This window comes from Entelurus aequoreus, linkage group LG03 (genome assembly GCF_033978785.1).
Source record: "Entelurus aequoreus isolate RoL-2023_Sb linkage group LG03, RoL_Eaeq_v1.1, whole genome shotgun sequence".
Taxonomy (NCBI): Eukaryota; Metazoa; Chordata; class Actinopteri; order Syngnathiformes; family Syngnathidae; genus Entelurus; species Entelurus aequoreus.
The window spans coordinates 32,539,588-32,552,549 of NC_084733.1; the positions used below are offsets into that span (position 1 = coordinate 32,539,588).

Here is a 12,962-nt window from a genome sequence, read left to right on the forward strand (position 1 = left end):
TCAATAGGGTACACATGACAAGTGTTGCTTGCAAACTAGGGCTGCCAAAGTTACCACGTTAACACATGCAATTAATCACAAAACATTATCGCAATAATCATGTATAAATGTGGATTAATCCTGCAATTTTCAAAATTTTCCGGATTGTAAGCCACACAAGGTAAGTGTGTTTTTCCGCACTTACCTTATGGGCCGATATTTACATATGATGTTAATTGTGCATCACAAAAAATTGTGTTAAAGGAAATTAGCGTTACTTTGGGTTAACTTTGACAACCTTAAGTAAAACATTTTAAAAATGTTTGTGTTCGACATTCCGACAATGAAATTGCATTTGCGTCAAAACACAGTTTAAGTTCACTTAAATTATACAAGTGAGTAATTTACTGTAATTAATAAAATCAAAAGTTCGGTAACACTTTAGTATGGGGGAACATACTCATCATTAATTAATTGCTTATTAACATGCAAATTAGTAACATATTGGCTCTTAATTAGTCATTATTAAGCCTTATTCTGCATGGCCTTATTATAGCCCTAACCCTTAACCCTAACTCTAACCCTATAACACTAACCCTAAGCAAATAACTCTAAATTAAGTCTTTGTTACTTAGAATATGTTCCCCTAGTGTCCAAATAACTCTAAATTAAGTCTTTGATACTTAGAATATGTTCCCCATACTAAAGTGTTACCAAAATTTCAAGTGTGTGATTACCGTATTTTTCGGACTATAAGTCGCAGTTTTTTTCATAGTTTGGCCGGGGGTGTGACTTATACTCAGGAGCGACTTATGTGTGAAATTATTAACACATTACCGTAAAATATCAAATAATATTATTTAGCTCATTCACGTAAGAGCCTAGACGTATACGATTTCATGGGATTTAGCGATTAGGAGTGACAGATTGTTTGGTAAACGTATAGCATGTTCTATATGTTATAGTTATTTGAATGACTCTTACCATAATATGTTACGTTAACATACCAGGCACGTTCTCAGTTGGTTATTTATGCGTCATATAACGTACACTTATTCAGCCTGTTGTTCACTATTCTTTATTTATTTTAAATTGCCTTTCAAATGTCTATTCTTGGTGTTGGGTTTTATCAAATACATTTCCCCAAAAAATGCGACTTATACGCCAGTGCGACTTATATATGTTTTTTCCCTTCTTTATTATGCATTTTCTGCCGGTGCGACTTATACTCCGTAGCGACTTATACTCCAAAAAATACGGTAATTAGATTAAAACAATATATATATATCGTTTGACTGCACTATTTCAAACTCAACCTGATGAGTCAGACGATCTGTTCTGGCGTAATAATTCACAACAACACAAATTAACAAACAATTGTTATCATTGATACGGAATGACTACAGAAAGAGGGCCCTGGTGGTCATGTAATGGTACTGCCTTACGAGCAGATGGTGTGGGTTTAAATGAACACCCAGCTGAGAGGGCAGTGGCCGCTGAGCTGGTTTGAGTAGTACATGTGTCCTGGAATTGACTGGCAACCAGTCAAGGGTGTACCCTCGTGCTCCATAGTTAGCTGGGATAGGCTCCAGCTGCAGCCAAGATAAGCACGACATCAAACAAAAGACATGCACCGTACCTGAGCAGCGAGATGTTTTTGCGCGGCACTTCCTTCAGCTCGTTGAGCCCCGCAGCCTTCCCGGCGAAGCAGTAGTTTGGGTTATAGTCCGTCATGATGGTGGAGGAGCGGAGCTTGCTCAGTTTGTACTCGGGACTCTGGAGGCGGCCCCTCACTGCCTGCAGATCGTTTTTCCAACGGTGCCACACTGGGGACAAAGTCGAATAGAACATTTTTAAATGTGTTTAAGTCCAGGAAAAGCATCAAAAAACAGCAAATGATCTTGTGTGGAATTCGCGTCAGAGAGGAGCGGTAACACAAGGAGGGTCCATGCATACAGTTCTACTGCTCCTTATCATTTCTAAAAGATGCAAATGTGGGTTGTGTTCTCCTTGGCTACAAATCCTCCACTCGTGAGCTGGGACTCACCCGCCGCGGCCCCCGATGCAGGTTGGTAGTCTGCCAGGGAGGGTGGCGTTGCATGCAGGTAAGAGGCGCCGTCGAGCCACCGCCCAGGTGCAGATGCGAAGGGTCTTGGGTAGGGGGAAGGAGGGTGGAGTAGGAGGTTGGGAGGTGGGGTGTAGGAGATGGGTGCGGGGGTGGCGGCGCCCAGGGAACAGACTACCTCCCTGCATGGGGGAGAGCTCAGGTGAAGAGACACCATTAACCTGTGGAGCTTTTATTTTTGAAACCTATCAAAAAAAATGGACTAACCACATTGTCTTTGTTGGTGTATTTTTATTCAAATCACACAATTGCACACAACACCGTTACTTATGGGAAACACTGCCATTGTATGCATGTGTACATCTATCTCATAGTGCATATTCACATTATTCACATACCCTCACTGGCCAAATAATTAGGTACGCCTAATGACATCGAATACAAAAAATATATTTACAAAGATAAACAATGTTGATATAAGAGTTCGCATTAGTGTACAACTGAAAGGTAATATTTCATATGAACAGTGGTACCTCAATTTAAGAGTGTTTTGAGATAAGAGCTGTCTCTCGGCTAATTCTTGTGCTTTAAATTGCAAGCAAATATTTTCATTACAAACACCCCCCACCATTAGCTGGTATAGAAAATGTCACAATGAACCCTGGAAGATTCGGCCAAAACAACTTACTCGCTAGCATTAGCTTATAGCTATAGAGATTGACATATTTGTTCTCCAACCATGGTAAGGAAAAAAATTAGTCTGAAAGACACTGCTGAAAAAATAAGTGGTTGATATAAAGATATAAATAAAGAAATCATCAAAAACATAACTGAGCATGACACCAACCAAGCATATCGCTGCTAGTCTGCACCACACAAACAGAGTCAGTCTAAAGCCAGCTAATAATGTTGAAATAATATCTGTCGACGTTTACCCATAAAAAAGCTGCCGATGGTGTGTTTGACTAGGAAGCAGTTGGAAGGAGATATTGTAGAAGTCCAGTCTCCAAGTTAAATGCTGTACATTATTGTTACATCACTTCACAAAAATACTATACTAGTTGTTCATTGTACAATGTTTTTATACAGTACTTCTTATCTAAAACTTAGTTTTTCTTCTTAAAAGGCATGTTATATGTTAAAATTGTGCTGTTTTGGAAGGGGCCAAGCACCAATAAAATGTATTTCAAATTGATTTAGCTGAGCTTGTTCGTTGGAACTTCTCGCCTCCATGAGAGTGTAATGGCATCAGTTGTGCATATTAAATCACAGTCATTTTGTTTAAAAAAAAAAAAAAAACTGTCTCTGACTTGTTTATATTTTGTGCTTACTTACTAAATGTATCACTTATTGGTTGCAGTTGGACTGAAAGCAAATATTAGGTTATAGGAAGATTTTTTGAGAAGGCCTTAAATTAAAAAATTAGGATTTTGCATCTGTTTTTCTGCTGGTTGTCGTCAATGTGCTCAAATTATCAGCCACGGAATCCCTTGATGTCTAATACTGTTGCTAATACAACTACATTCGCTGTGGATAGTGCTGTTTTTAAACTTTACAGAAGTGGTGAATGTGCACTATACCAGACAAAAGTTTTGAGACACGTTTGCATACTATTTAATGAGGAAGTGTGTCCACACTTTGGACTGTTCCTGTAAGTGAAGTGTCTACTGGTACCCACCGCATAGCAAATTATAATTAGAAATTATCATTAGAAACATTTGCCAATGTTTTAAAGAGGACCAATAATGAATTTAGTCTTTTCTGACTTAATAATGTTGTTACAGTGTTGGTTACTCCTGTTAAACAATGCAAAAGCAGTCATGCATTTTGGCATTAATTTGCACATAGTTTTGTTTGCCTCTGTTCGCTGGGTTTTGCAGTCTGGCTATATCGTGACGTCACCGCGGGGTGGAATCACTTATTTAAACATTAAGTAAAGCGCTCAACCAGAGAAGGTGGAGCTAATTTTTTTTGCTAAAAACGCTTTTGTGATGGTATCTACAGTAAATTTTAATCGATCACAGAGTGTCACTAATGTAGTGGCCGGGTGAATCTATGTGTTTATGAAGTTTATTTTCAACCGTGCCTGGAAAAAAACATAGCAGTGACAAATTATAGATGTATATTTAAGCAGTGCACATTTTCAAAAGATAACCGGGACTAACTTTCTGATTCTCCCGGAATCGTTCAAAAGTTTAAATTTTGATTCGTAGTTTCGATACCAAGTCCGCCGACCGGAAAAAAAGAATAAGTCCGCCAACTGGAAGAAGAAGCCGCTGAACACCAACGAAGAAGCGCCCACCGCCGGAAGTGTTAGCATAGCCGAGCCTATGTAGCCGAGCGAGTCAGTCAAGCATGGATAGCGGGCGTCGGCGGTCGAAAGTGTGGCTTTATTTTACTAAAAAAAATGAAATATCGGCAAAATATAACACGTGCGACAGGACTGTTTCGTGCTTAGGAGGGTGCACGTCGAACATGATGAAGCACCTCCGAGTTCATGAAGTACAAATATATGCATGTCCCGTCTTCGACGCGCTGCGCCGACCGTCCTCCTCCTGCTGTCAGATCTCGCTTTCTCTTATTTATGCCTTCAAGCTTCTTCCACACCCAGCGAACGTGTATTTTCCACAGCAGGAGACACTATCTGTCCAGAACGCTCACGCATCCTGCCTGAGAAGGCGGATATGGTCATTTTCCTAAACAAGAACTGTCTCTGATTTTATACTGTACCTGTTGCTAATCTGGACTGGGTTTTGCAAGTTGTTTCTTATTGTTTATTTGCTTTTCTGCACCAGGTTAGCCCATCAGTGGGAGCACGGTAACATGTTTAAGTACCTGCAGCATCATACACTTGTGTGTGTAAATGTGTTTTCATGAGGTTTCCTGCAGCATCATACACTTATGTGTAAATGTGTTTTCATGAGGTTTCCTGCAGCATCATACACTAATGTGTAAATGTGTTTTCATGAGGTTTCCTGCAGCATCATACACTTATGTGTAAATGTGTTTTCATGAGGTTTCCTGCAGCATCATACACTAATGTGTAAATGTGTTTTCATGAGGTTTCCTGCAGCATCATACACTTATGTGTAAATGTGTTTTCATGAGGTTTCCTGCAGCATCATACACTTATGTGTAAATGTGTTTTCATGAGGTTTTCAAAAATAAAGCTCTCTTGAGGAAAGTGTACCCCTGTGAAAATGTATTTATAATATTTATATTCAAGTTCATAGATTTGATATTTATATTCTAGTTGAAAACAGCCCTGTGAGGAATTTATAGTAAAGTTCATAAAAAGTTAATAGAATTAAAATTGATGGAGAATGTCAGACTATTTCATTCAGAAAGACTGTATGTAGGTTAGCTAGCTCATTTAAAATATCCAAAACTTTTTTTTGACCCTGCCTCTTAAAAGAATCGGAATCGAGAATCGCCAGGAATCGGAATCGGAATCGTTCGAATTCAAACGATACCCAACCCTAGTGGGGTGTGGTTTCATTTGCAATCTAGGAATGCCTCCAGAAAAAAAAACAGCTTATAAAAGTGACTGTGGAGCAAAATTTACACCAAAAAATATGCAATACATATTATCTTGTATTGGTGGCATGTGTACCACTAGTGGTACTCGGTCTCCATCTAGTAGTACACCAAAGAATTAATTAAACATTCAAACAGTGTTACAGTTAAAAAAACAGATTTTTACCAGCGGAACAAATGTATTTTTCTAAAGGCAAACTGAATGGATTTGTAGTTTCTGCAGTGACTATGTAAAAAAAAAAGTGGAGCGATGCTCGAAAAATCTGTATTATACTTTCTGTCTTATATTATTTTATATTCCCTGAGGGGGGGCTCACCGGAAACCCCTAATTTAATTATTTTTTTTATCCTCCATTGAGAGTATAAGTAAATAATTAAGAAAAATGAATGCACATTTCTTAAATTACTAAAACTGGCGACTAAGGAAAATAAATGCCTGTGGGTGCATGCAATCCATTTGTGCATTGCAAAATACATTTTCATGGTAGAAATAATGACTTTTTCTTCCCCTTTTTTTAGTTTATGGTTGATAATCATGTAAGGGTGGTGCTTTCAAGACAAAATTATTTCTTAACAGCTTACCTTTCATGTAGTTTTACTACCATTTGTACATACTGTATGTGTATATATTGTATATACTCAGCAGCGACACATAAAGGCGCTGCATGTGTACTGACACCTTACAGCCGATGAAAGGTGGAAGGCACAGATTCGGCGCAAAACTGCACGAGTCTCTTACTGAGGAGGACGCCGGCGCAGATCAACGCGACTCCGCTGACGACGGTGGAGGTGACAACAGCCAGGATCAACGTGGTCGACATGTGGCCCTGCGGAGGTGGGACTTGAGGAGCTGCTGGTAGAGAAGATGAGTGTATGTTTATATAGAAAACATGGTGGTTTACCGTTCTTTTTTTTCAAAGGGTTTTCTCACCTACTGTACCAATGCATGTGACGTTATCGCCGGCCAGGAAGTCATCGCCGTGGCACAGGCAGAGGATAAGGTGAGTAACTTCATCACGCTTGCAGCTTTGTGACTGGCAGTGGCTGCAGTTGAGCTGCACCTTGATCTCACACTCGCCGTGACTCTCCATAGCTTTGAGAAACAAACATACATTTATGTTTACTTCGAACATGGCAACAAGATTACACAGACATATTTACAATTTCACAGTAAGTCCCAAAAAGTAGTAGGAATAAACAGAGCTTATTTAATCTCATACCCCTTCTCCATTTCACAGATACTACTTAAATTAAAGTTAAAGTACCAATGATTGTCACACACACACTAGGTGTGGCGAAATTATTCTCTGCATTTGACCCATCACCCTTGAGGTGAGGGGAGTAGTGGGCAGCAGCGGTGGCCGCGCCTGGGAATAATTTTTGGTGTTTTAACCCCCAATTCCAACCCTTATTGTTGAGTGCCAAGCAGGGAGATAATGGGTCCCATTTTTATAGTCTTTGGTATGACTCGGCCGGGGTTTGAACTCACAACCTACCGATCTTAGGGCGGACACTCTACTAATAATTTCATTTAATTTCTGTATACACAGCAGCAAGAAATGTAAAGGAAAAAAGGTAAATCGTGACATCACACGCCAGTTTTGACTTGGCAGTTTCGTTACAGTCGCCAACGTGCACGCAGCAGGCATCTTTTCAGTGGAGCAGATAACTAAAGCAAGTGTATAAAAGTTAAAATAGAAGTGTTCTGCTGTGACGTCTGTCTATGGTTGCAATCTGCGCAATATTTATGGAGTGTGTTTGTTTTGTTAATGAGTGCACGTCGGCATTCAATAAGAATTTTACACATCCAGTTTGCATCCTTTGGAAAGGGAAGACAGGTATTTGGCGTCAACTATTAGTGGCGTGTCATTTAGTCCACTTTAATGAGCTATGATTGTGTGTGGTGCGTTTATTTAATGACAAATCACACAATATAGCATAAATACAATAACCTCACTTAGAAGAGATCTCCTTCATGAATAAAGCACAATTGCCAGTCATATTAATAATCTCACCCCTCTTTTAGTCACAGTAGTTTTCACAGTGATGGAAGTTGGAGACCTGCTTTATCATAAAGATGCACACTGAATTTATTCTGTTTTAAGTTAAGCAGGAAATATTTATATTTAAGACAAGAAAAACAAAAAAGTGCACTTAATTCTTACTATACTCTTCTTACATTGAGCAAAGCAATGACTTGCAGTCCAGTGGAATATTTAAAAAACTTTCCTGTGTGACATTCTGACTACAAAATTGCATTTGTATCCAAATATTGGGGTATTTTCTTAAGCAAATTGTATTTATGAAAGCAAATAACCCTGTCACGGTGCAGGCGGCTGCAATCAATCAGCAATCCGCACACCTGAAGTTGATGAAACGCCGCGATTCTTAAGCCAGTGCAAACCTGCGTTCCGGGCCAGAACGTCGCTACCTGTTCCGTACAGTAAGCCTACACGTGTCTAGCTCTATGCGCACTCTCTCTCTCTCTGTGTTTCTCCCCCTCCGTGTTCAATTGTTTTGTGTCCCTTGTCGTCATCCAGCAGCATTCTTCCGTTCCCTGGTTACGAGCTGTGTGTCTCGTCTCCCCGTATTCCCTCTGCTTCCCTGACTGCTTTCCTGGATCTCGACCTCCCGCCTGGACACAGACTTTGACGCCTCGCTCTTGCCCCTGACCTCCTGTCTGTCCCTGGACCTTCGAGCTTGCCTTGCCCTCCATGAACTTCCGCACCTTGCTCAACACTCCCGGTAAAACTCAACATATAATCACTACACATAGTCGCACACATACATATTTTGGATTAGTTACACGCCTCATTTCTTTTTGTATTTAAATAATAAATAGAGCTAAACTACGTCCCTGCATCTGTGCCGTCTTCTTCCCCCGCTGTACTGTAACAAACTTTATTCATGATTAATCACAGGTTTATCGTGTGATTAATTTAATTAAAAAAAAACCGAATCACTTGACAGCCCTAATATATATACATATATATATATACATACATACATACACACACACACATATCCACATGCGGTGGGTCTGTATATATTATGTAGTACAGTTCTACATGACACACACACAAATATTGTTAAATGAATATCGCTGTGAAAAAAATGATTGTATCTGCTTGTATTGCAGGTGTACCTAATGCCCTGGCCAGTGAATGAACCAAACCATTTCTTGAAGACCAGAATTTATAACAGAAGTGCATGGAGGATGTCAGTGTGATCAAGAACATCCCCACACGGGCCAACGACAAACCCTGGATGAACAGTGAGGTACGTGCAATGCTGAAGGCTCGGAACAAGGCTTTTAAGTCCGGCGACATGGTAGCATTAAAAACAGCCAGAGCTAACTTGAACAACGTGCCATTAAGGTTGCAAAGCGTGCTCACAGTCAGAAAGTGCAGGACTTCTTCGACAACCCCACAAACACTAGACGAATGTGGCAGGGCATACAGGTCATCACGGACTATAAAGCTGCCCCCGTCCCTGTGACAACAGTATCAGCTTCCTAGATGACCTTAACAACTACTTTGCGAGGTTTGAGGCACTTAACACCACTCCGGCGAGAAAATCCATCCCTCGCCCTGATGAGCAGCCGCTTAACCTGGACATAGCGGATGTCCGGAAAACCCTGAGGAGAGTGAACCCCCGGAAAGCACCGGGACCTGATGACATTACGGGCGAGGTGCTTAAGGGATGTGCAGACCAGCTGGCTGGGGTTCTCACAGACATATTCAACATCTCGCTGACCCAGGCTGTGGTACCATCATGTTTTAAGACGGCCACAATAATTCCAGTGCCTAAAAACCCCACAATCTCCTCCCTCAATAATTATCGCCCTGTTGCACTCACCCCCATCATAATGAAGTGCTTCGAGAGGCTGGTAAAGGAATATATTGTCTCCAGACTTCCCCCCACACTCGACCCATACCAGTTTGCTTATCGCCCTAACCGCTCCACAGAAGACGCCATTTCCTCTGCACTCCACCTGAGCTTAGAACATCTGGAAGGAAAGGACACACACGTGCGAATGTTGTTTCTGGACTTCAGCTCAGCATTCAACACCATCATCCCGCAGCACTTGGTGAGCAAACTGGCCCCCCTTGGATTCAGTACCCCCCTATGCAACTGGCTGCTTGACTTCCTCACAGACAGACCCCAGTCTGTGAGAGTGGGCAACAACACCTCCAGTGCCATCTCCCTGAGTACTGGCTCCCCCCAGGGCTGCGTCCTGAGTCCGCTGCTGTTCACGTTGATGACCCACGACTGCTGCGCCAGGTCCACTACTAACCACATTGTGAAGTACATGACAGTAGTGGGCCTCATCCGTGACAACAACGACATGGACTACAGGGAAGAGGTGAAACATCTGGTTGACTGGTGCAGAACCAACAACCTGGTCCTGAATGTCGACAAGACCAAGGAGATCATCGTTGACTTCAGGAGGAACCAGTCCAGCCACGCTCCACTCTTCATCAACGGCACAGCGGTGGAGATAGTAAGCAGCACCAAGTTCCTGGGGGTGCAGATACCTGACAATATAACCTGGTCCCTACACACCGGAGCTCTTGTAAAAAGAGCTCAGCAGCGCATGCACTTTTTGCGTCGGATGAAAAGAGCACAGCTCCCTCCCTCCATTCTCACCACATTCTACAGAGGCGCTATAGAGAGCCTGCTGACCAACTGCATCTCTGTCTAGACTGGAGCCTGCAATGGATCAGACTGGAAGTCTCTCCAGAGAGTGGTGAGGACGGCGGAAAAGATCATCAGGACTCCTCTTCCTTCTATCCAGGAGATCGCAAAAAGCTGCTGCCTGACCAGGGCTCAGAAAATCTGCAAAGACCCCTCCCACCCCCACCTCACTGCTGGACTCTAGAAAGAGGTTCCGCAGCCTCCGAAGCAGAACCTCCAGGTTCTGTAACAGCTTCTTCCCTCAGGCCGTAAGACTCTTGAACGCATCATAATTATCCCCTCAACTCCCCCCAAAATGGATTAACTCGCTGGAATAAAAAAAGACAATATAACATACATCCATAAACGTGGATGCATATGAAAAAGTGCAATATATTTATCTGTACAGTAACCTATTTATTTATTTATACATGCACCTTATTGCTTTTTTATTCTGCACTACCATGAGCTGATGTAACGAAATTTCGTTCTTATCTGTACTGTAAAGTTCAAATTTGAATGACAATAAAAAGGAAGTCTATGTCTAAGTCTAAGTCTAAGTTAAGGGTTTGTTTTCCTTAGATCTCACCTTTTAATGTCTTTAATGCGACAGATGCAGCTGTTTTTCTGGGAAAAAGAATACAAAAGACAAAAGCGACTTATCTTACAGATGGAGGTTTGCAGCAAGGACAAGTGGCTGCATGAGACTCTAAATTAGTCCTATGCCTCCCACTCAGTAATCAGAGTCAGATGACAAATCTTTAAATGAGCAAAAAAAAGCAAACAAGAGACTGGTGAGACAGAGAGTGAAGGGATCAATTATGTGGCTTGTTAAGATATACCCCAGAGATCACGATGTAATATTCGGTCTCATATGATGGGTGTTCACTCACGTTTTCCCCTGATGCACCTGTGGTTATTGTCGGGGGCTGAAATTGCATGAGTATAATTATCATATCATTATCATATCTCAAATGGTCCTGAAGCAATTTGCAGGTCTGATTTGTTTCTTTTTTACGGGTGTTACCATGCTATCAGGTTCTTGTCCTTGTCAGGCCCACGGCAAAGAAACGCTAACGATATGAATATGACGTACGTAAATGCGCCAGTTAACGCCATTATTCAATTACAGCACCATCTCCTCTGGTTGCCGGGCAAGTGGTGTACTAGAATAAATGGCCACTGCTAAAAACAAAATTAGCAGAAACAACTATTGCTGTAGTAAACCTCCTGATGTAGTTTTAAATTAACTCCACTAGATTGCAATACAGTCAACTTAAGATTCGAGCACCTCATTGTATGAACTTTTCGATTTACGAGCCACAGACCGAATAAAAATATGCTTTGTTGTACAAAGCTTGTCTCAGTGTACGAATGTTTCATCCATCCATTGTGTGCCTGGCAGCACAACTATTGTGGACAAGCTGATCGATCGATCGCCTGTGCTAGGTACTACTTTGTGTGCTTTTTATGTTTTTTTTAGCCACTTTACAAAATGTATTTTACTCAGTTTTGCTACCCCAATATGAGTCCAAGGAAATCAATGGAGAAAAATGTGTGGTTTGAAACATCCAGGAAGTATCCACAACCTCCTACACGACCCCCCAACAGACATGGTAAAATTGATTTTTTATCTTTTACACCTAATCATCGAACGACCTGGTTGTTGGAATTACTTTACTGATTTCAAACTGTGGGCAAACCACAGGGCTAGTGACAGTGTGTGTGCGTGTCGGCAGGGTGACTGCTTACAAGGACAGTTTAGCTAGTTGGTAAACTGACAAACTGACAAAGGCTTTGTTAATAAATAGTTGATCCATCAACCCCTTGTTATGTTTGTTTGATATACAGTACTGTACATCACTTTATATTGTGTTCCAAGTACAAACTTTTACTAAAACAATGGACTTTTTTTGAGGCTGGCAATAGTATTCATGTTTACCTTGCTTCAATATACAAACGTTTCTATTTACTAACCATGTTCATAAATCAAGGTTTCACTGTATCTACATTTGAAGTGCCATGAGTGGTCAGCGTGTAGTTTACCCGCACTTCCGGGAAGAGATTATCATCACACATCTCCATCTCCGTCAGTGTAAACAAAGAAGCAACGATGTATTGGTTAGACACGTTGTGTAGCGTTTGAGAACAGCTGGGACAAATTCAATTGGCCAATGTGAGGAAATGGCAGGGATTGGACAAAATTGCAAGGCCGCGCAATAGTCTGGTGGATTGCTAAAAATATGAGAGGTGAAAATCCTGGAGTGACTGTGATATACGTATAATGAGTATTCAAAGGCAGGTTTATGCTAATTATCATCCTGGCTATAATTCTAGCATTAACAATTGTCAAACATTGTCATCGCCACTTCAACTAGGGGTCGGCAACCCAAAATGTTGAAGGAGCCATATTGGACCAAAAATACAAAAACAAATCTGTCTGGAGCCGCAAAAAATTAAAAGCCATATTACATACAGATAGTGTGTCATGATATATAAATTGAATTAAGATAAAATTAAAGGAAACTAAATTACCTCAAATATACCTACAAATGAGGCATAATGATGCAATATGTACATATAGCTAGCCTAAATAGCATGTTAGCATCGATTAGCTTGCAGTCATGCAGTGACCATATATGTCTGATTAGTACTCCACACAAGTCATTAACATCAACAAAACTCACCTTTGCGCATTGATGCA

The 12,962-nt window shown here is 41.1% G+C and overlaps 1 protein-coding gene across 2 annotated transcripts in view; it reads right to left on the reverse strand.

Moving 5' to 3' along the window:
* The window catches only part of ltk (leukocyte receptor tyrosine kinase), a 138,128-nt gene that overhangs the window by 26,446 nt on the left and 98,720 nt on the right, over positions 1 to 12,962 (reverse strand). Inside the window, exons 18-20 of one of the 2 annotated variants that reach the window (XM_062041633.1) lie at positions 6,513 to 6,674; positions 6,321 to 6,431; positions 1,619 to 1,805 (exon numbers count right to left, since the gene is read on the reverse strand). In XM_062041633.1, the coding sequence (XP_061897617.1) occupies positions 1,619 to 1,805; positions 6,321 to 6,431; positions 6,513 to 6,674 (460 nt within the window). Of the gene's footprint in view, positions 1 to 1,618; positions 1,806 to 6,320; positions 6,435 to 6,512; positions 6,675 to 12,962 lie in introns of both variants that reach the window. The other variant, XM_062041631.1, reaches the window with a different exon arrangement.